Source organism: Peromyscus leucopus, chromosome 8a, assembly GCF_004664715.2.
Source record: "Peromyscus leucopus breed LL Stock chromosome 8a, UCI_PerLeu_2.1, whole genome shotgun sequence".
NCBI lineage: Eukaryota > Metazoa > Chordata > Mammalia > Rodentia > Cricetidae > Peromyscus > Peromyscus leucopus.
The window spans coordinates 28,242,583-28,267,270 of record NC_051085.1 but is presented as its reverse complement, the minus strand read 5'-3'; the positions used below and the strand labels follow the sequence as shown (position 1 = coordinate 28,267,270).

At 40.7% G+C, this 24,688-nt stretch overlaps 1 protein-coding gene across 1 annotated transcript in view; it reads left to right on the top strand.

Moving 5' to 3' along the window:
* Window positions 1–23,595, top strand: part of Epb41l2 (erythrocyte membrane protein band 4.1 like 2) — a 109,846-nt gene extending 86,251 nt beyond the window's left edge. The window contains 6 exon segments of the mRNA XM_037200510.1: window positions 792–1,355; window positions 3,069–3,191; window positions 5,303–5,401; window positions 6,952–7,032; window positions 11,298–11,406; window positions 23,442–23,595. Coding sequence (XP_037056405.1) covers window positions 792–1,355; window positions 3,069–3,191; window positions 5,303–5,401; window positions 6,952–7,032; window positions 11,298–11,405 — 975 coding nt within the window. The 3' untranslated portion in view covers window position 11,406; window positions 23,442–23,595.
* The last annotated feature ends 1,093 nt before the right edge of the window (window positions 23,596–24,688 follow it).

Here is a 24,688-nt window from a genome sequence, read left to right as displayed (position 1 = left end):
CTCTGTAGACCAGGCTGGTCAAACTTAAAGAGATCAACCTGCCTCTGCCTCCCCAGTGCTGGGATTAAAGGTGTGCACCACTGCCCAGCTCCAGGCTGTTTTTTAGAAAGCATCACCCCACACCCCACCGCACCCCTGCAAAAAATGAAAGAAATCCTTGATGGTTGCATTTTTTTTTTAGGGCTTAGGGTCCAAGCCAGTGTTCTAGATTCAGACCACAGTGTTTGAGGAACAGATTTAAAATATATACTTGAAGCAGATTAGGAAGTTTAGGTATAATTACGTATTTTTTAAAAAAGACATTTTCAGCTCCATAAGTAGGGCTTAGTCCTGTAATAATGTTTTTTATTTCTTTTCAAGAATGCTGGCTGTTGTTGTTGTAAGTGTTGTGGCGTTTGTCTGGTTGTCCTCTGTGACCCTGAGCATGGGTTTCCGTAGTTGGTCTGGCCGTTCTGTGTTTGCATCGTCACATGTCTGTTTCGGTGGTCGGCGAGGTAAACCATATTGATTTGTGTCCTCGGTTGCTTTTTGTTTCGCAGACTCGCGCTCCTGTATCGGAAGGGCCTTGCACTGGAGCCAGGGACGCTGTTAAGGTTCCCCCTTTTCCATGTTAATGCCATGCCTAACGCCTCTCATCGCCTCATGTTTCCCTGCGTCCCTTCCAGTCAGCCATCATAACCATCTTTGTTTTCCTTCATGACATGAGTCTGCCATCAGTTCATTTGGGTTTCCACTGTTTTTATTTATTCATCTATTTTTGTTCTCCCTCATCCATCTTTTTTCCTGTACAGAGTTCACATGAGACTCTGAATGTAGTGGAGGAGAAGAAGCGGGCAGAGGTTGGGAAAGACGAAAGAGTAATCACAGAAGAAATGAATGGTAAAGAGCTATCAGCTGGGAGTGGTCCTGGGGAGATTCGTAAGGTGGAGCCCGTGACACAAAAAGACTCCACCTCCCTGTCTTCTGAGAGCAGCAGCAGCAGTGAGAGTGAGGAGGAAGACGTGGGAGAGTACCAGCCCCACCACCGAGTGACCGAGGGCACCATAAGGGAAGAGCAGGAGGAGAATGATGAAGAGCTGGAGCAGGAGGCCGGCCAAGCAGCCAAGGTAGTAGAGAGGGAGGCAGCAGTGCCCGAAGCCATCCCAGACAGGCACGCAGAGGCCAGGCTCCTCCCAGTAGACACAGAGGCCCAGGAACATGTAGGTGCCCAAAAGCTACCCGGAGAGAAGAGTGCACACGGAGGCACTGTTAAGCAAGACATGAGAGAAGAAACAGAGGAAGAGCAACACAGAGTTAACGGAGAGGTGCCCCATGTTGACATTGATGTTTTACCAGAGATTATTTGTTGTTCAGAGGTAAATGGGAGTCTCAAGCATGAGCTAAACTGCAGCACTGTTCTCGGGTGGAAACACCTGCCTTTCTTCCCCTTCCCCTAATTCTCCTTCAGCTTGTTGAGCAGGAGTCTGAATTTTCTGTCTGGGAGAAGGGAGCACTGCTCTGTAGATCTCCTGCAGCTCAGGTCACCGTTTCTAGCTCCTTCACCGCCCCTGGACTGCCTGTAGGGTAAACCCCACAGCCACAGCCGTCCTCCTTCTCACTTCCGTATTGGTTTTTCTTTGCATGCTTTGGATGCTTCTGTCCTTCTTTGCACGGCTTCCTCAATCACATGCCTTTTCCTCATGGGCATATGTAGTAATATGTGTGTGTGCTGTGGAGAGATGGTGGGTTTAAGTGTGTGTGCTCCTGGTGTAATGACTGGATTTGACTTTCTGGATCATTCTCTTACTTCTCCTTAGAGCTCACAGCAGATGCTGTGAAGGCAGCTTCTGGCAGTGGTAAGGACATGATTTCTTGAATGCCACCGTGGTTCCTGTCTGTCGAGTCCAGGGAGAGTGTGGTGTGGTTCAGAGCCTCTTCCTTCTTGACATCCAAGGACTAAGCATTCACGAAGTGCGCTCTTCTTTTCATGGTCTTACATCACTCCTGGGTTATTTGCAACTTGATTATTTTGTAGACTGCCCTATATTAGATATATCTTTCCTTTTGTTTTCAAGAAAGAGAACCTTGCATATTTCTCTCAGATTCAGTCTTGATCATTGGGCAATGTCTCTCATGTGATAATTGACTTACCCAGGAATGTCTCTTGATTCCAGAACACCCACAGTGGCCGGATTTATCAGCAATTGTTCTCAGATGGAATGGACAGTCTTTAAGTAGCTTTGTTTTAAATAAGTTACTTTCAGATTTCATCTTTCACGTCAAAGCAGACATCTCAAGAGTCTTTTGAACACTTAGAACTGCCTTTTCCATTTTAATAATTATACCCGTTGGGAGCTTTCTCTCAAAGGAAGTGTTATAATATTTGGTGTGCTATAGTTTGATGATCTACTTAAGCATGTATGCTCAGCAGTTTTAACAGACAGTGAACCTCTCTGCAGGTGTAAAACCTTTCAGAGCACTTAATACAACATTGATGGACTAATTTTAGATACAACATTTTATTGTACTTAATGCAAAAGAAAGTGAACTTTCAGATGAGTGTAATTAAAAATAGTCATACTTGAAAATATCCTTTCTGATGATGGCATATTTGGTGGGAGGGAGAGTAAATCTTGGCCTACATAGCTTACAATCCAATTAAAAATACTGAACCTTCACATTGTGGTTCTTTAAGCTTCAGTAAAAATAGAGATTTACGTTTAGTGCATTCTATTACCTTTCAGTTTTAAGATTTTTTTTTCCCCAAAGTAAAGTATACTTGTGTCAGTATAGTGGTTTAGGACCATCACAATTGAAGTGTAATACAATTTAGGGAGTCATGATTTTAGCTTGTTTTTCACATATATTTGCATATATACATACATACACACATGTACTTAAATGCACGTGAGATATGCTTTGAAGGAGAATTTGTCTTTTATATCTTTTAGGTTCTCTGCTTTTTCTCTTACTTTTCATGCATGAGTGTGTATTTGGATATTTTTTAAACAATTATTTTTGAAGGTCCCTTTATACGCTTCTACTTTATGACCACTAGAATTTATCTTTCCCTTCCTTTTCCACCTCAGCCACCAGTGGTAAAAACAGAGATGGTAACAATTTCTGATGCCTCACAAAGGACAGAAATCTCCACCAAGGAAGTCCCCATTGTTCAAACTGAGACCAAAACCATCACATATGAGTCTCCACAGGTACAGAAGCTCAAGATTTGGACTGTTTGAATTCCCCTTTTCGTTTAGTGTGAATATTTCTGTTTACACTGTCTTCCCCCATTTCTGACTTTGACATAGCCTTTCACACATTGTAACTGTCCCAGCAATATAACTTGCTCTCTTGCTGTCTTTAGACAGAGAGCTACAGTCAATTGGTGACCCCCAAAGGACTGGAAATAGAGCACTGCTAGTAGTGTGAGGGTCTGAGTTCAGTCCCTGGTTCCTAGGGAAAGAAAAACATCAATAGAGAGGAGGAGTAAGTAAATACTGGTGACCTAGTACTTATGTAGTAGAGCCATACATATGGTTAGTTAAGACAGCAGCACAAGCCCTGTTCTATTACTATAGGGCTTTTCTGGCTTCTTGTATCGAAAACTATGTGTATGTTCTTGGGAAGCAGATGGCCTTGCAACATTTACTAGATGTGTTTTATTGATTTGTAGTATTAAAAGCTTTCCCCTGCTCTGACTCCATGAAAGTAGACTGGATAAACTCACATTTTATTCCAATATTAGAGGCACCCACATAACTTTCTCCCCTTTATGCTGGGCCATTTTTCTTAGGAATATGTAGTCATTTTCATGTAATCAGTGTCAAAGTGACTATAAAGAAGTGTGTGCTTGATTTTAGGTCTGCAGATACTAGTTCTGCAAAGATTTTTAAATAAGAAGGCTGGAGAGATTTAGTTTTATGGTAAAGTGCTTGCCACACAAGCTTGAGGAGCTGAGTTCAGATACCTGTTCATACCTGTTCAAAGCTGGGAGTGGTTTATGCCTGTGATCCCAGTGCAGGGGAAGAGGATCCTTGAGCTTGCCTGCCAACCAGTGCAGCCAAATTTGAGTTAGTCATCTTCAGGTTCAGTGAGAGATTCTGTCTCAAAAACAAAGTGGCCTGCAATTGAGGAAGACCTTAACATTGTGTTCTGGACTCCACAGACACATGAGTATGCACACACACACATATAAACAAAATGAGTTCATCATTTCAAAATGGACCTGTTTAAAAATGTATGTGATAAATAGTTTGCCTTTCTCTGGCAGGATTGCACTGTGGTGAAGGATGTCAGATCTCAAAATATTTAAAAAAATTTTTGATGCAAACATTAAATTTTCTCAAAACAGTTGAAAGCATGTTATCTAGTGTATGCATAGATCCCACATAAGAGCAAACAGGTTTCTTATCATGGTCAGGTTTGTGAGCATATTGCTGTGATGTCTGGGTTGTGGTAAGTACCCTTAGGAAGAAGCTCAGGTGCCTGAGGCAAATTTGTGGGGAGTTTGTATTAATGTCAGGAAATATGCATATATGTTTGCAATTGAAACATAAGCAACCTAGCTATTAATTTACTTTTTAGTTTTCCTGGCAAACTCTAGAATCTCCTGCCTCTTCCAGTGTTAAAGCAAACAAATTAAAGTAGCTCCCTTTAAAATATATACAATAGGATATGTATACATATGCACACATGACATATACACACACATATGACATACATGGAGTGTATCTACATATATAATATTAACATATGCACTCATATATATGTGCATACTCATGAGATACCAACCATTATAAGAACTATGTAAGCTTTACAAAATATATTAGAGATAAGCAAATACCAAATCATTCAAGTTCAGTTTGTTATCAAGTTCAAGTTCTGCTATTAGTAATCGGAGAAACTTTTACCTATTTTTACCCACCTGTGCTTAAAAAACAATAGCAAAGTCAGTACTTCTGGTCACTGTGGAAACTTCTTCACCTGGCTCTCGGATTTCTTTTTCTAGCTTCTACAAATGTCCTCAGACAAATTCTCTTTGCTCTTGTATGACTTACAGTCCCAACTTTTACTTCGTTCTCCTTCCTCTTTCTGCCACAGGGTTTGTTTCTGTCCATTCACTGTTTTCCACAGCCCCTCTGTTTTCAGTGCCAGCTGCTTTCTGGACCATGAACCACTACCTACCAACACGCAAAGGACAGGCAGATAGCATCTCCTGCCAGCTGTGGAGTCTTAGAAGATGCAGACTCAGTGGGCGGGGTCTTTTCTGACATGATGGAAGTTAAGCATTACTTTGTATTTTTCCTCCAACTGTCCAAAGATTGATGGCGGGGCTGGTGGTGATTCGGGCACGTTACTGACTGCACAAACCATCACATCTGAGTCCGTGTCAACAACGACAACCACACACATCACCAAGGTAAAGCAACCTAGGGGAACCCTAGGGAGAGGATGGTACATGGCAAACAGATCTTTTCTGTATTATTCTTGTTTCTGTACACACTTCTAAGTAATACACAGACAGTGCCAGTGAACTAAAATGAGTTTCTTTAAAGTATCCAAGAAATTAGGCTCCAACAACAAATGTGTTTTGAACCAAATTACAGTTTTGTGAAGTACAGGGGGGTAAAAATATGACTATCTATATTTAAGACAGCTATATGGACAGAAGAAATATTTTAATAAAATTGTGAACTTCTCTCATTTATTTAAAGTTCTAATATGTTGGTTTGAGACATTTTACCCAGAGCCTTTTCTAAACATTTAGTACCTTATAACCAACCCCGTGTGGTCCTAGGCTTGAGAGCATCAGCTGCATCTGGGGCTTGGATGTCTAATCAAAGTCATGACTCACTCCAGACCTATTGAAACCTTGGAGAGAAGCACCCAGCTGATTCTGATGCACTCCAGTGGAATTCAAATCTGATTTTTCTAGCATTGCATTTTGATTCTGTTTTCACATTGGATTAGTGCTTTTAATGGTCCATTATACACCCTTTCCACCCCATGTTTCAGGACGATAGTTTAAATAGCAAGAAATTTTGTGGATTAAAAGTGCAGGGTACGTTGGTACTCCATTTAACAAATGCTCAGCTGATAGAGGTAGCGGTAAGCTTTATTTCTTAGTGAAGGGCCACCGCGTGTGACTTGGTGTGTGGATCATGAAGCTTACAGAAGTTGCCTGTATGTTTTCTTGGGACTTTTGTATTGGTGGCTGTGTTCTTTTCAAAGGGCTCAGAGGCTCTCTCAGGCCTTCTGCTTCTCCAGCCTGCCCCAGGTGCTCTCAGCTCTGCCTGACCAGGACCTCTGGGAGGCAGTTCCTTCAGGGCCTCCTTCACCCCAGTCTGTCCACACAGCCAGTACACAGTGTATTCTGTGTCCATGTGCATAACACGCATGGAAACGATCATCAGATCAACTTTTAATGAAAATCTCATTTGTTTGCCTCAAATCAAACGTTTTAAATTACACTAAATCAAATGAATGAACTCACTAAAGGAATTTGTATGACTAGAATCAGGCATAAAAACTATAGTATCAATTAATTACCTAAATTGAAAACACACCTAAAATATTTGTAACTCTACAAATGCTAAATAATTATTTCTTCTTTCTACTCTCCTTTTCAAACATTGGCCAACTGATAGGGAAGAAACTTAGGGAATGTAGTAGATTATCCCAGTGACATTACTTAGACTTTTAAAAATGGCATCTGTTGCATTTGAATCCCAGCAGAATCTTGGTATGTTAAGGGCTGCTTTCAAGTAAAGGATGTGTGTGTGTGCTGTAACTTTAACAGTTGGACTCTGTTGAACTGAAAAGTACGGCACAGAAACTACCTGGAGCCTGAGTCTTGTGCTGCTCTGTATTCTGGTCTTAAGAGGGTCAGAAGCTGGAAGTCAGGCTTTGCTTCTGTTCTCTGTTTACAAGTTCTAGTTATGTTTTCTCTTCTCTTTCTGTGACCTGTAGACTGTAAAGGGTGGAATATCTGAAACAAGAATCGAGAAACGTATTGTGATCACAGGAGATGCCGCTCTTGATCACGATCAGGTAAGGGCCTTTCCTGTCACGTGTGTGTGTGTGTGTGTGTGTGTGTGTGTGTGTGTGTGTGTGTGTGTGTGTGTGATTACCTCCTGTTGCATCTAAGTATATCAGAAAGACACCTCACAGCCTGTCCTGTAAGCTTTTCTAAGCACATCAGCACAAAACATGCAGTACTGTTTATCTTCCACTGGATTAACATGTAAGATAATGGGGACCTCCGGTGACCAGTAGGAATTCACATTGGCCTTGTTTAAAGACAAGTCATCAAATATTTGTAAACAAATGACAATTATTGACAATGCCCTAAAAGACAAACAAGCCACCAAGGCTTCTTAGGTCTAATTGTTGGACCTTTTCAAGTGATTCTGTAGCATAAGAAAAGTTGGGATATTGACATATTTTTTGTGTTATAACTTGGGGTAGTAGAGGGAAGGGACGATTGCCTCATATGTCTTTCAATGAAAATTTATGTTGATTCTATTTGTTTGTTTTGTTTTGTCTTTGTTTTTTTTAATTAATTTATTTTTTTATTATGTACACAGTATTCTGCCTGCATGTGTGCCTGCAGGCCAGAAGAGGGTGTGATAGTTACAGATGGTCATGAGCCACCATGTGGGTGCTGGGAACTGAACTCAGGACCTCTGGAAGAGCAGCCAGTGCTCCTAACCTCTGAGCCATCTCTCCAGTCCCGATTCTATTTGTTTTGATACTTGGTTTTTAAAACCAGAACTGTGTTGCAGTTCTAACATAGGTTAAGCTAGATGCAGTGCTTGGTTATAAAGCAGGTAATGAGTGGGGCTGCTGGAGGCTTCATTTTAGACTGGCCGCAGTGATGAGAAGAGCCTCCCTCCCTCCCTCCCTCCCTCCCTCCCTCCCTCCCTCCCTCCCTCCCTCCCTCCCTCCCTTCCTCCTCCTTCCCTCCCTCCCTCTCCCCCATCTTTCTATCTTATTTTTCTTTCTTTTCTTTTCTTTCTTTTTTTTTTTTTTGTCTAATTTTAAGAAGGAGAATGAGGTATTTTTCTCTACAACTTGAAGAAAGGAAGAGAAGTGTTGAGTGGGCCTCTTCTGCTGGAGAATGGGGTCAAATGATAGACACACAGCTTTGAACATGGTGCTGCCCGAGAGGGCCACCACTATTAGAGCTAGGAATTACTTGCTTGAGAAAGGCTCTGTGTAGGACCAGAAAGGAGGGAATTCGTGACCTTTGTAAACGTGCTATTTTAATTACATGTCTCATTGAGATTCATTTTATTTGCTTGTTGGTTTATTTTGTTTTTAATTTCTGAGGGTTAGAGACAAAGGTGGCTCTAGATGCTGTTTGAACTTAAGCGTCAGGGGTTCCTAGGAGATGACTAGTGCATTGCCGTGGAAGAACTGTCTCTGGAACTGACCCTTCCACTTTGCCATATAGAGGATGCTTCTGCTGCCCACTGGGGCAGTCTAGACTTCCCTGACTCAGATGGAGCACACCCAACTCTCGCTTTTCCCCTTACATTCTTGCTCAAGAAGTATTTCTTAAATTCCTACAGTGTCCTAGGCAGGAAGACGTGAAAGTTGGAGTATTTTCCCAGCCATTGTTACTGTAGCCCACTTCCCAAAAATGCAGGCCCTTCCATGCTTTATAATACTTTTCCAGCTGAGTATCTCTCAGGTTTCACCTTTTAACCTGTTTGCCTTTATATAGCATTGCTCGCGAAAGGCAATTATAAGTTAACACACATGGAACATACAGTTACTAAAATAACACAATTCTAATTAAAAAGGATGACTCAGTATCCTTAACTGTTGATGTGAAACCACACCATCTCTTTTATGCTTCAGCACTCTTAAAGTGAGGTCCGAGCTGCATACTTGCCACCAGAAGTTCATGATGGGCTCATTTTCTCCTTAAAGCTGTGCTGGGAGCATTGGAACTATGGAAAATTAGAGGAAATTGCCCCATTGACAAAAACTGATGCTGGTCATAGAGTGACTCCAATGCCATTCACAGTTCTCCTAGTTCCTTATCTTCAAAGGAATCTTAGTAACTGAAGTTCTTATTTGAGTGAGACCAAAAAAGAAATGCCTCACGTTGATGTGTCTGAGAGGCACCCTCTCATAGAAACCGGCTCAGCAGCTCTTCATTCTGTGCAGGTCATGATTTGCTGCTCTGTTCCAAGAAGGAAAAAAACTACACTATAGGTACTCTCTGAGCATATCTCTTTCTAATAAAGTAGTGCTCAGCCAGGTATGGTGATACATGTGTGGTGTCTAACTCAGCTCTCAGTAGAGGACACCCGAGAAGTTCAAAACTGACCTGACTCTACTGAGACCCAGGTTCACATTTTTTTCCTCTCAGTTTGGCAGTATGATATTTTCTCATGGTCTTTATTATTGCCATAGTAATACCTTATTAACATTTTATTACATTTAATTTCTGAAGCTGATATAGAATGAAAGGAATTACAAGCATAAGTTAAGGTTCAGGCTGGAGAGGTTGCTCAGTGGTTAAGAGCCACTGGCCCTTCTTCCAGAGGACCTGGGCTAATTTCAGCACCCACGTGGTGGATCACAAACATTTGGAACTTTATTTTCAGGAGATCTTACACTCTTTTCTGGCCTCTGTGGACACCAGCATACATGTGGTACACAGACATACATGCAGACAAAATACCCATACATACAAAAAAATAAAATAAAGTATGTCTGGTGTTATGACTTTCCTCTTCCCCTTTACTTTGTAGCATTAACTACATTTCATGAACAAAGCTTCAGAGTATATTCTGTGTCTTCATTAGGGTGTCTTGCTGTGAAGAGACACCAAGGCTATGACACCTCTTAAAAGGGAAAATATTTAGTTGGGACTAGCTTACAGTTTCAGAGGTTCAGTCTATTATCATCCTGGCAGGACATGGTGGCATGCAGGCAGACATGGTGCTAGAGAAGGAGCTAAGAGTTCTACATCTTGATCTGCAGGCAACAGGAAGTGAACTGAGTCACTCTGAGCATAGCTTGAGCATAGGAGAACTCAAAGCTCACCCCCACACTGACACACTTCCTCTAAAAAGGTCACACCTCCTAACAGTTCCACTCTGTTTGGGGCCATTTTCTTTCAAACCACCACACTATATATTATGTTATAAATATATATAGCAGAGAGAAACTGTAATGTGATCCAGTAATTCATTTATCCCCCAGAGCAAAAGAAACAATGCACTGCTTTTTACTGTTTTCAGATACCTCGTTTCCTTATGTAATGAGGTGATCTGTATCTTAGAAGAGTTTTTTGTTTGTTTGTTTTATTTTTATTTATTTATTTATTTATTTATTTATTTATTTATTTATTTAGAATTCTTTCTTTGACTTTGTTCTTCTGTGCTTCTTGGTTTTGTGTTTTTCTTCCAAAACTTCTTTACAAACAAAATTGACAATAATTAAGAAAGATATGTCTCCCTCTTAAAAATAGGATCTTTCAATGTTACAGTTTGCTCTCTGCTTTCTTATTTCTTGCTACCTCGTCCATGGAAGATACCGTGAAGCAGTGTAGTTCACAGTCTGGGTCCTCCCCATGCTATCCTAATGCTGCTAGCTTGAGTTTGAGAAGGAGCCATTAACCTGGGGTCTTGAGCTGCAAAGAGGGGCCGGCAGGAGCTCAGTCTGTCAGTGTTCTTTCTCTTAGTGATTGTTTTTATTGTTATTGCTGCTCTTTATTTCTGCCCCCTACAGGTTTATAGGTATTTGTTTTCCTATAATGTTTTAGTATGATATGCTTAAATTTGGACAGTTACTCAGAGTCTTAGATGGCAAAGATGAGGAGGTCTGGTCCATGTCTTGGAGTTTCCAGCTATTGTATGGGAGCTACTATCATTTGATTGTATAGATGAGGCACTATACTTGTTTGTTGACGTCATTATCTAAATTCATACAGCCACACCTCAAAATGATATGTATTGCCGTAGCATTAGTCTAGGCTTCCAGGTAAGGATTAGATAAAGCTCAGAGAAAAGCCATGCTCTCCTAATACCACAGTGAGAATGAGCCTGGGTTTCAAAGCCAGTGTGTTTCTCCTACACGCATCACCCCTTGGAATGCACAGGAAGGATAGGAAGCCGAGAAAATGGCCGCTGTTCTCTGAATGATCAGGGAATCCAGTTTCGATGTTCCTGTGACTGTAAGTGAAGACACAACAACAGTTTGGCTGGAGCCTGTGTCTTGTTGATGGAGGTGCATGTATTCTATCCTCTTTAGGCAGAACCAAATACTCAGCTCATGATTGTTCTTCTGCCCCGTAGGCACTGGCTCAGGCGATTAGGGAAGCCAGAGAGCAGCACCCTGATATGTCGGTCACAAGGGTGGTGGTGCACAAAGAAACAGAGTTGGAGGAGGAAGGAGAAGAATAAGGTAAGCGAGCCTGGTCATCCACAGCCTTCCCTGTGACCGTTCTGTGATCCTGTGCGTGCAATTCTGTCATATCAGGGTCTTTGCTTTCTTTAGTTTGGATGATTTTCTTCAGGTTGTTGTTATCTCCAAGTGCAACTGCTCAACTGTGGATAATCAGACTCTCTGCGGTCTGGTGGTTGTCTGGTGCAAACGACTGTGTTTACAGAGAGGCTGCTAGCCATCAGCGTTCCTTCTCTGTCAAGTGTACTAGTGTAGTCTGTAGTTAATGTCCACAGTGACCATTGGAGGATGGCGCTGTACCTCTATATCAAAGAGAGATTTATCTCGTAGGAGAGATAATGAGCCAAGTCTTTTAAAAATTGTGTATCAAACAGTGATCTATAAAAAAAAAAGCATAATGCTTATATTACCTAAAAGCTGAAAGTTTTAGTTGGACCAAGCAGGGAAAGTAATGATAAATGATGTTTAATATAACCAGCAGAAAAGGATTAATATCTCAAAAAGTTAAGAACGCTAAAGCAATATTAAGAAAATTTAAACACTTCTAGAGAAAAATGGGCTGAAGATTATACAGGTAAACCATGTAAAAACTAAGTGAACTAGAAACAAAAATCTTTGGCCTTTACTATATTGCTTAAATCAGTAAAAAATTACAAGTCTATGGAACATTTTTCACTGATATGGCAAAAATTTAGGTTTTAACCAGTGTTGGAAGGTTATGAGAAGAAACCATATTCACATACTAATGTATGTTATTTCTTAGAAGACAGTTGGGTAAAAATCTATCTCCAAGTATTTACATTAAACTTGCCTATCTTTAAACTACCTTTAAGAACTTCGTCGGGGCTCAGCAAGTAAACACTCTTGCTACTGGCTAGACAGCCTCACTTCAGTCCCCGGGACTCACTTGCTGGGAGAAAAGACTCCTTCAAGTTGTCCTCTGACCGTGATGTGTGTGCTATGATGGAAACACCCTCACAGAAACACATGTGTGTGCACACTAAATACATAAATATACTAAAAATTAAAAGCAGTAAATTTGCTTAAGTACTTTGGGATGCTTGCTGATATTCCTTTTCAGAGTCCTTTATATTGTGTCTTTTGAAAAGCCAGTCGAATTTATCAATGAGGGGCCTATATGTAACTATAGTGACACCAGTGTTAGTACCAATAACTCATTAACATCAGACCACTTCACACTTGTGTACTAGTAGCAAGGCAGGAGACAATTTAAATGACCAATAGTATGGAATTAGTTATTACACCAGTTCCATGCAATGACTAAAGAATTCTTGATGAAATGCATAGTTATGACATTTATCTGTTAGGATTTTATAAAACAGGTCTTACCACATAGAGTACGTAGTAAGATTACTTTAAAAGTCTGTACTTGGACCAGTCAGAGGGCAGAGAACTCCTGGGAATGGTGATGCCATGGAGTATTTCTTTTCTGCCTCACACAGTAAAACCATTTGCTCGTCTGTCTACGGAAAGTGATGCCCTTAATAGTTCACAGCCTCAGTGCTGAGATTTGTATTCTGCTGATTTAGTGGACAAGAAATGATACATAACTGTGATTGTAATTTTAGTTTCTTCCATATCTTTTTCAATGGTTATGAGCCACTCATTTTTTTTATGGGAAAATGGGAATAGCCAGAAAACTCAAAACATTTCTATGAAATACTTGTTTGCTTTTTTAAAAAAAACCTGTCTTTTTCTTTCTTTCATTTATTGTTTTTTTAAATTATTTATTTTTTGTGGGTCTGATTGTTTGCTTCTATGTTTGCATGTCGTCTCACACGCATGCCTAGTTAGTACCTTCAGAGGCCAGAAGGGGGCATTGGAGCCCTTGAAACTGGAGTTACTTGTAGTAGAATGTTGTTTTAAGGTGTGTTACTTTTCTTTATGTTGCATTTGTTTAACTCTGTGAAGCTGTGTTACTGTGCCTGTCTAAAACACCTGATAGTCTAATAAAGAGCTGTCCAGTAGCAAAGCAGGAGAAAGGATAAGCGGGGCTGGCAGGCAGAGAGAATAAACACACACACACACACACACACACACACACACACACACACACACACACACACACAGAGGAATGAGGAGATCTAGCAGCCAGCCAGACAAGGAAGAGGACTCCAGGGGCCAGTCACCTAGCTACACAGCAAGCCACAGAGTAAGAATTACAGAAGTAAGAAAGTGGGAAAAGCCTAGAGGCAAAAGGTAGATGGGGTAAGTTAAGGAAAGCTGGCAAGAACTAAGTCAAGCTAAGGCCGGGAATTCATAAATAATGATAAGCCTCCATGTGTGAATTTATTTGGGAGCTGAGTGGTGGGGCCCTCAAAAGAGCAAAAATAGCCAACCACAGTTACTGATGGTTACAAGCTACTGTGTGGGTCCTGGGGCTTGAACACAGGTCCTCTGCCACAGCAGTGAGCACTTTTAGCCACTCGGCCATCATCCCAGCCCCCATTTATTGATTCCTAATACTAAGTCTTTCTGATATTTTATGTTACAGATATTGTGAGGCTCGCGGTGTTTCTTTCATTTCTAGTGTGATTGAATTTATAAGCTTTCCTTTGTGGTTTATGCCCCTTTTGTACTCTGGAGTATTAACCATACTTTCCTTCTGAACATGTCGATATTCCAGTTCACATAGCAGCTATTACGCTACCTTCGCTTGCTTTCCCTGTGCTCTGAAAAGCGGTGGGAGCATCTCAGCACTGTGTATCAGTTGCTGGCTCTGTCCCTCTAAGCTGTGCTGTCTCGGCTCAGCTGCTTGTGTGAAGGTGTGTTCTCCGTGGTTGGTTTCCTTCGGTTCATGTGCCATCCCTCCTCACCGTCTTCACCGTGTATCTTCATACTGGGTCGTGATAGCTGTAGGATGTGTGCCCCCACTTGGGTTCCTTTTGTTCCTTCTTGGTTCTTTCTTGCCATATAGATTACTAAGTCAGCTTGCTAATTCAGTTCTGTATTTTTAGTTTTTTTTCCTCTCCTTTTTTATTTTTCAATGTTGGAGAACAAACTAGGGACTTACACACACTTAGCCAATGAGCTGTACCCCTAAACCTGTGGGGTCATCATTGGAATTATGTCTTCCTTATCCAGGCCCATATGGAGAGAATTGCAGCTTTGTGATATTGTCTTTGTGGTCATGAAATGTCTTTCAGTAAACTTACATAATTTTTAACCAGTTATAGTCTTATAAATCTTATCTAAATACAGTTGATCTTTCTATATTGACCTTGTATCTAACTACTTTATATCTTAGATACTCTCTTCAATGCAAAGTGTATAAATGAATTGTTTAAAATTTTAGAAAAACCATAATATCCAGTTGCTTAAATTAATAAACTTTGTTATTTGTAATGTTGGTCTATCTTTGAGATGTATTTTGTTGATAATTTTATATGTGGAAGACTAAGAACACTCATACCTTGGACTCAAAAGACTATTAGGTTTTAATATCGCCAGATAGAAAACTAGATGATATTGGACAGATCAATGGGATGGTACAATTTATCTTTATTAATTCATAGGATTACCTTAAGCATATAGTAAGATGTTATGGAAAATAGTGTACAAAGGTGTCTTAGTTAGTGTTTCTGTTGCTGTGATGAAACACCATGACCAAAAAGCAAGTTGCACAGGAAAGGTTTATTTGGCTTAACGCTTCCACATCACAGTTCATCACAGGACAGGGACTCAAGCAGAGTAGGGACCTGGAGGCAGGAGCTGATTCAGAAGCCATGGAGGATGCTGCTTATTGGCTTGCTCAGTCTGCTTTCTTAGAAAACCCAGGGGCCATCAGCCCAGGGATGGTAACACAACACCCACAGTGGGCTGGTCCCTCCCACATCAATCACTAATTATGAAAATGCCTTACAGCGAGATCTTATGGAAGCATTTTCTCAGTTGAGGCTCCCGCCTCTCTGATGACTCTACCTTGTGTCAAATGGACATAAAACTAGCCAGTATAAAAGATAAGGTAGGAAAACTGTGTTACTGTTCCTCTGAATATTATCCATCAATTTATATATATATAAAATTGGACAAGTGAGTCAGTTAAGGTTAAGAAAGCTGGCTCTGTTTACAAAGGACCTGTGTGGTTTCCCAGACCCCCCACATTAGGTAGCTGCCTATCTTTCTAGCAACAGGGAATCTAGTGCAAGGTTGCTCTTCTGGTCTTTGTGAGCATCCAGATAGATGTCTTTTTTTTTTTTTTAATTGAAAATTGATTTTTTTCATATAATATGTTCTGATTATAGTTTCCTGTCCCCTAATTCCTCCCAGATCTTCACTACCTCACCACCCACCCAAATCTGTTCTCTAAGTAAGATATAAACAAACCAGAATAGGACAAAAAAATTAAAAAAGCAAAAGAAACACATACAGATGCAGAGACACACATTTGCATGTATAGAAGATCCATAAAAACAAAACTGGACCTCCAAAAATAGCGTTGAGTTTCTCTTGTGTTGGTCATCTACTGCTGGGATTGGGATATGCCCTTCAGTGTGCTTTGTATACCCGCTGGAGAAAATGAATTTTTCCTTTGCAAGCTGTTGTCAGTTGGAGGTTGCTTCTGGGTTAGGGATGGGGGCTTTTATCCACTTCCCCTCTTAGCACTGGGACCCCATCTGGCTTAGACCTGTGTAGACCCTGTGCCTGCAGCCACAGTCTATGTGAGTTCATATGTTTGGCATGTAACTATTCTATTCCCCGCCCAACCCTTAGTCTATAACCAACTTATGAATTGTAGCCTGCTTAGCAACGATTTAACAACTAATGTCCACATATAAGTGCATATAGTACCCTATTTGTGGGGATAGTTTTCTTTTGGTCACTTCTTATAGTTACCCAGGTTGGTTTTCTTCTTGCTGTTGTTTTGTTTTGTTTTCTAGTTCATGATTTCATTTTCTCTCTCTCTTTAACAGTTGAGTAATCCTCTATTGTGTAAATGTACTGCATTTCTTTTACCCATTCATCTGTCGACAGAAATCTAGTTTACAATTTCTGCCTGTTGTTAATAGAATGTCTATGGACATGGTGGAACAAGTGTCTCTATAGTAGGATGTGGAGTCCTTTGGCTGTATGTTGAGGTAGCTCTTTTCCTGTCTTCCTGAGGAGCTACCACACTGATTTCCACAGTGGCTGTACAGATTTGCACTCCCACTAGCAACAGATGAATGTTCCCATTTCCCCGCATCCTCACCAGCATGAGCGGTCATTTGTTTTATTGGTCTTGACCATTCTGATTGGTGCAAGATGAAATCTCACAGTAGTTTTGATTTGCATATTCCTGGTGACTAAAGATGTTGAACATTTAAGTGCTTCTCAGCCCTTTGAGTTTCCTCTTTTGAGAATTCTCTTTTAGATCTGTACCCTATTTTTAAATTAAGGTATTTGTTTTCTTCCTTTTTTCTATTCTTCATACAAGACAGGGTTTAACTGGAACTCATTCTGTAGATCCGCCTGCCTCTGTCTCCAAAGTGGTGGGATTAAAGCCATGCGTCACCATGCTGCTTAGTTGCTTTTCGTGGTGTCCATTTCTTTGAGTTCTTCATAGATATTAGCCCTGTGTCAGATGTGTAGATGGTAAAAATCTCCCATTCTGTAGCCCACTGCTGTGTCCAAAAGATGGTGTCCTTGCCATACAGAAGCTTTTCAGGTTCACGAGATCCCATTTATTAATTGTTGTTGTTAGTGCCTGTGCCGTTAGTGTTGTGTTCAGAAAGTTTTCCTGTGTCAGCAAGTTCAAGACTATTCCCCACTTTCTCTTCTGACAGATCTAGTGTATCTGGCCTTATGTTGAGGCCTTTAATTCACTGTGTGTTAGTACTGTTTATCAGTAGTGTATGTGATTGATGGGTTGGTTGATGGAGAGTGCTAGATTAGATGATGTATTCTCAAACGGGGAAGCCATAGTGACTCAGGCATTTCTTAATACAGAAACTGTCCTGGTCAGCTCTGTGTTGAAGAGTAGGATTGAGTTTAATTCAGAAGCAAAATCAGGAGTGAAGTACCACACAGAAAAATCTGTAAAAATATGACATTACTAGATAGCACTTGCTGAGGACTTACTTCATGTTTGGCTTTGTATTGAGACCTCTATTATTGGTTCATAGAGTCAACTGTGACTTGTGAGAACATTGAGGCTGGAGAAGTTACAGTCCAGGCCAGTTAGTTTGTGACTGGCTGACCTAGAAGGACCATTTGCCAGTTGGATACCACACTCCACAGGGCTTTGCCAAAGGATCCATCACAGGAATCTTTTAAATAAATTCCCACATGACATACTTGGATCCCTTCTAGAAAAATTTGTTTTGGACAAAAGTCTCTTGAGTTTTTAGCTTTGTTATAAAGCCAAGTGAACAAATAATGTCAATGCTTTACATAAGAAAAATCATGTTTACATAATCTAGTTTTTTAAGGTAAAAGAAAGTATTATATCTGCTTTTCCTACATGAAGGGAAATAAATAGGTGGAGAAAAGAACTGAATTTAAGTGTGAGTGAAAGGTAGAATTATTTTCATAGTTCATGCATCCATTGGCTGGTAATGTGTGCATTTGCAGCTGGAACCGGTTATTTGGTGTGTTAGGCTGTCTAGAGATTGCTGCATAGTAATTCTTGACATTGAATGACTTGGGAGTGTTGGGTATATGGAGTCTAACCTTAAAATAACTGTTGGCCTTAAAGAATGAAGTGATGGGGCTGATGAGTTCACTGGCAACTCTTTTCTCAAAGGCAAGGGATTGTGACTAGCAAAATGAGCTTGAACCAGAAAGGGTCACAGAGATGCGGCTGCCCTTCTGTGTCCCCTAGGGAGAGGAGATGGCTGCAGCTCTGTGAAAGGTAAACAGATGCCTTGAGGACAAAAAATACTGGGAGGAGCATCTTAAAATAGAGCTGGTCCACAAACAGACGTTTAGGTGGTTTATGATCCTAGCAGACTTTGATCTGAGTTGTTGTCTTTGGATGAAGTTGTGTTAGTGTGCCTTCTCCTGGGTGAAGCACTGTAAAGAACATGGCTCATGAGGAAGAATGTAGGGCCTCTTGACATGATTGCTCTCTTATGCATCAACAGGTTCAGCAAACCAGGACAAGCAAGCATTTATTGTTTTTTCCTGTGGGGAGATACCCCACCTCCCCATTTAGGAAACAGCAGTAGCTTAGGGAGAGCACTTTCTGTACAAGCAGTCTTCAAACTTACCTGAAGGATCATTGTGCCCACATTTCTGTTCTTCATCTCTCAGCCCAAGCATGTGTCCATGACATGAGTCTTTGTTTTGAGGGTGTGCTGGCGAAGAGGAAATGAGTTTCTAGATGTAGTGATGTAACACGGTAACCTTGCCAGTGGTGAGGCTGAGGCATGAGGACTGTGAATCAGAGCCAGCCTGACCTATCTCAGAAGAAAAGAGGGGGAAGTGGGGGGATAAGCCAGACCCTAATGGAGTCCACTGGTGGCACAGCATTGCCAAAATGTCACCGTTTCCTAGCACTGTAGCTATACCATTGGTGCCCTGAAAGCGCAAAGCCTGCCATAGTGTGACTGATGATGTGAAGGTAGTGGGGGACTGTTTGGCCTCCAGAAGGAGTCTCGGCAGCCCTCAATCTGTAGACCACACTCTGTGGTAATACAAACACTAACAATTCCTGAGCTAGCCTAGTGGAAATTCAGTATATTTGCATATGGGGTTTAGGAGTCTAATAATGTAAACAATAGAAACTGCTTGAAATTGAAAGTTAAACATACAAATTAAAAACAAAAGAATAAAAAGTTAATCTTTAGAAATGACTATCACGCCTGACTACCCAGAACTCATTTGTAATTTCAGAAATAATTGTATTGTGTCTTACATACATATTTTTATTTCTGTTTTCTACATCCCTGATTCTATTACTGCTCTATGGTAATTGAATTTTCTTTAATTTGAAGACTTTTGCATTATTTTTTGCATTTGTTTTCATTAGTTTGTAAAAAAAAAAAAAATCATTTTTGTTTTTATTCAGACTTCTCCCTGGATAAGGGCTTTCCCATTTAAAGGCAGTGTTAAATGCTTTTAAAAACCAATTTACTGATTCACTTTCTGGAGCTCAGCACTCTCATGATTGAGACATATGTGAACCTCAAAACTGAGGTTGGGCCTTTTAAGTGAGATTGTAATGCTTCTGTCATGGACCTCAGTGTTTTTCCACTGCTGCACAAGGTGCTCTGGGCAAAGTAAAGTGGATCTCCCCACACCTGTGAGGGCTTCAGCCAGGCATGGGAACAGCATGTGCTCTTAAAGAGTTTAAACATGGAGTTAGACCTATAATGAGGTGGGTAGCCACACTGACCCATTTTCACAAGCTCAGGAATGACGGTAGTAATTAGAAATGTTTACTAACATTGCATAATCCAGGATGGTTTCTGTTTGATTGACCATAATCCTGATCCATAAACTATAATTCATAAACTTAGTAACATTGACCTTATAACAAACTCTGTGATGTGAAAGTGAAGATATCAATACCTGTCAATTTGTACTAAGACTATAAAAAACTGTGTCCAGACTTGTAAAAATGTGGAATAGAATTCTGTCCTACCATAAAAAGGTTAGGCACAGTGGTGCACACACATAATTGCAACACTTGGGAAGTAGAGGCAGAGATATCTGAGTTCAATGCTAGCCTGGTCTATAGAAAGTTCTAGGCCAGCCAGGGCTACACAGTGAGACCCTGTCTCAACAAAAGAACAAAGAAAGAGGGCTGTGCACTGGAGATGTGGCTCAGAGGCAGGACGCTTACCTGGCATGCCAGGTCCTTGTCCACGCCAGCACAGGCAGGGCAAGGGAGAGGTTCTTGAAACACTTTGGCTCTTACCGAAAGGTGCGATGCCTTGTTGTTGATTGGGTTAAGTGTCAACATTTAGGCCCAGAATAAAAACTTGTCCCATATTAAGTTTATTTCTTAGAGGTACAAAAAGAAGAAAGAAAAACAAAAACTTCTAATGCAGTGGGTCCATCCTTGTCTCTGTTCTTCCTTAGTTCAAACCTAAATGCTTAGGGAATGCATGCTTTGTTTAGATGCAGGAAGAGTCAAGATACATGGGTGTATGAATAAAGAACTATACAAAGGAAGTTATTGCTCATCCATCTAAAACAGTAAGGAGTCCAGTTAACTAATAGTTAACTTACACATGTAAAAACGTAAAGAATGCAGTTGACATTAAAATGGAGATTTCTTAGATTCTAAAAGCTGCTTGGAATTCTAGAAGCATGTCAAGGTTGCCATTTGTGATTTTACCAGAAAAATTAGGCTATTATACCTTTTTGTGATTTCCTGTAACTGATTGGGAGTAAGCGACATTTTAATGTGTGTGTCTTCATGTTAAGTCCAATAGGTCTTGAAGATTTTTCTTCAGTATCTATTGTCTTCAGTGTCCTACACATTCCTAGTTTTCCTGTAATGTCATTGAAACAAATACTTTTTGCCCTCTTTTCTAATTTCATGACATTTTTGATGAAAACAAATTTAAAGAAATGACACCAAACCTACATAGAGAAAATGTCATAAATAATTCAAACTGTCATTTTTACTGTAGTTTTCAGAGATAGCTAACCTTGATCTTGTTTTTCTCTCTCAAATTTTAATAATGTATCTAACCTATTATAGCTAAAGCGTTATTTCAGTGGGGGAAGGGGTTTGTTTTCTACTGTAAACTAGGCAGATGGGGGTAGCTGTGTTTAGCAAATGATACACATTTACCCAGCAGAGCCTCCAGAGATACTAGATGTCAAAGTACAAGCCTAGGTAGGAAGACCAAAGGTCACAGATAACTCTCCAGAGCAGTTTGATCGGTTATCTGTGTTTTCCCTCACCATCCCCTACATTTTGCTTTGGGATTGCTAGCCTGGATGACTTTGCTTTCCTTGATATCCCCTGCCTAGACTCAGGCGGAAGTACTACTGAGTAATGAAATAGCCTAAGACAGCAGGGTGGGAAACAATGGATTTGATTAGTCATCCTGCCCCAAGTAATCAAGACATTTTAATATTATCTGTGCTCTTTCTAAATAATGGGGAGCATTTTTCCCCCTATCAAAATTGATCTCACCAGTACCATGTTCATTCTGATTTATTTTGGGACTGGTATCTTCTGGAAGGAACATTAATGTCCACTGTCCTCTATAATTATGCATTTGTCAGAATTTTTATCAAATTGAAATACAGAATGAAACAGATGCATCTAAAAAGGTTTTGCTAGTTCAGGAATGGTTAATCATTTTTAGTTCTTTGTGCTGTTTGTTGTCTGCCTTTGACTATGGGCTTGTGAGCTTCCCAAAGACTCTGTATTTTCTTTTTTTCTGATACATTCGATTTCCTTGTACCTGTTAGTCTTGCTTGGATCCCTTTGTGCTGACACACAGATCCATCCTGTAGTCCTAGTGGCTCACACAGGCTCTATGCCTACCCTGCTTCCTCCTTTTAGGTCCCTCCTCCTTTTAGGTCCCAGACTTTGTAATGATAAGTGAACATTTTTTCTTTTTAGTTGTTTTTAATTTTTGTTTTATTTTGTGACTTTAAGGTGTGACTATTGTAGCTTTGGCTGCCCTGGAATTCACTATGTAGACCAGGTTAGCCTCAGAGTCACGGAGTTCCACCTGCCTCTGCCTCTTAGGCAGTCATTCATCCTTAATCACCACAGTCAACTATTTTTGCCCACCCTTCTTCTGTGGCAACAACCAAGTCCGAGTCTCCCCCTTTCATAGTAACATCTGGTTTCCAGCTGTGGGGCCCCTGACCAGAGCTCTGGCCTCTGCTGCCCTTCACTTTCAGCATGCTCATCACATTGAGCACGCAGCAGTGCTCTGAACTCTGAGTCCAGCTGTGCCGGGTTCATACTCTGCAGAGCTGACTGCCCCTAACTCGGGACTCCCTTCCTCCTTTTCCCTGGTGCTGTGCTCTCCTCTGGATCAGGGCAGGTGATCTTTTGTCACCCCCCCCCCTTATTAACTCAACTTCATACTTCTCATTCCAGTGTTGTAGAGCAGACCTGATATTCTTACCCCGTCACTTAGGTCCCCATGCTTACCTTTCCTGACGGTGTGTGTTGCTTCAGCATGCTGCTCCATCCATTCTGTCTCCTCTTCTACATAAATCCCTAAGTCTGTCTTAGTATCCTAATGCTCTACACCTTCTGTGCCTCTCACTCGTTCTCAGCATCTGAGGTAATCTTCCTGTTCATCTTAATGCAATAAAATTGGACTGACTTTCCCCAAGTCCAGCTTAAAACCTGCATTGGTTAACTTTTATTGTTACAGCAGTCTCCTTCATCTGAAGTGGATCTCTGTTTCTCTGCTCCCGTTAGATACCTGAAACCAAATAGTACTGAATCCTCCGTGTACTGGCCCCTTTACCTTTTCAGTTAAGGGAACCCTTTATGACTTCCTTTTAGCATATTTGAATTGCAGATACTGCTCAGGCACTTGGGGACCATTAATAAGGAAACTAGGGGCTACTTGGATGTAGCCACTGTGAGGCCATGATATTTGACCTAATAACCAATACAGCTGCTAAGTGATGAATGGCTAAGTAGCATGTCCATATTGACTCATAAACTGGGTGGGTCTGGGTGAGAGAGCGTTGTGCTACTCCGAGCAACCCTCAGTTTCAGACTTCACTTTTGAATTGCCCAGGCAATGTCTTTGGACCACAGTTGACTATAGGTCCTGCACCTGCAGAAGGAAAGCTAGATAACGGACTCTGGGGGTTGGGGGGGGAGGGTTGGTGCACTGTGCGTGTCGTGTCTTCTGTGGTAATTAAATCATGTGGTGTGGTCTTTGATGCCAGCTCTTCTGTACTTGCCAATTTTCCAGAAATTGTCAAGTTTCTAGGTTTGGAATAAGCTCTCATCTTTGTTTTCAGTAATCGTAGTATATTTCTTGTTGACTTAGGCAGGTAACGATTGATTACTTGACTGAAAAGTTTGATAACTTTCTTTTTAAGCCTGTTTTTTGGAATATTTAAGCACTGTGTCTTTTTTTCTTTCCTAGAAAGTCATTTTTTAAGCAACATTCAACTTCATGAACCGGAAGAACTTTGATCATTCCAAGTGTTAACGCCACACCACTACTCCAGCAAATTTGTGCTACAACTGGTAACAATGACCAGAAGCCTGAAGAATTAAAATGCCAACACCAAACCTTACCTTAACAGCTCTGGTCCATACTATTCCCATGCATTTCTAATACGTTCTTTGTTTTATAACCACTTCTAAATACTCTTGCTTCCTCTTTTCTTTCTTTCTTTCCCTCTGTCTTTTTTTTTTTTAATTCTTTGTTTTTTGTTAAGCGTTTTATATTTGTTTCCCTTTCCTACGCTTTTTATGACTCATTTGCTCAAATGACAGTGAACAAAGCCAGCCCAGGCTGGTAAGGTGCTGTTCACTTGAACAGGTGCTGTTATGTGGAAAGGAAACTCTGTGACTAATTTAGATAGTAATTTTCATTCTTCAGGATTGTTTCCATTGAATTCTTACAGTCCATATTTACAGTTTTCAGATTGCAGTAAATATACTGCATGAGAACATATTAATACCAATTAAAAGCATTTCTTACATCTTGGAAATTTTCTAATATTTGGGACTTTCACTCCGCATGATTTTTATACTGAGCCCTTTGACTTTCCAGTCCTGTGGCTTTGTACTTTAGTGGAGTCAGAGACTCTGGACTGGAGAATTCCGAAGCTCACTGACCAAGCACTGTGTTCAGAGACCGTCACCCACAGTGCAGTACTTCTCAGACATAGGCTTTGCCACAGCATTCCAGAACAGGAGGAGAACCACAGAAGGTGCCCTTCCCTCTTCCTACTAAAAGAAATCAGGCAGCTTAAAGCCTTAGTGCTTTCTTTCTTAACCTTTCCAGTTTCGATACTTCCCATTATCTGAACACTTGAGTAGAGCACTTGCTTTGTATTAAACTTCTTTGTCTACGTGTAAAACTGACCCTTTGTTACTGAGCAGGTATATCTCTTTAAGATAGTTGGATGACTCGCAGGGTTGAGGAAGCTGTGGAGAAGAGGGTAGGGGACAGTGGTGGGGTTGTGTTGGTTATATGAAAGCTATACCATTTAAAGCTGACACCAGAGACCTGAGAGGGACTTATTAACTGTCTTGAACATGTTTTTCATTTGCTTTTGACTCTGTATAGTTATGATGCAAGATTAGATTTATAGCAGCTTCAAGTTGTATTAAATGGTATTTTGCTTTATGTAATACTGTTATAAAATAAAAGTTTGTTTA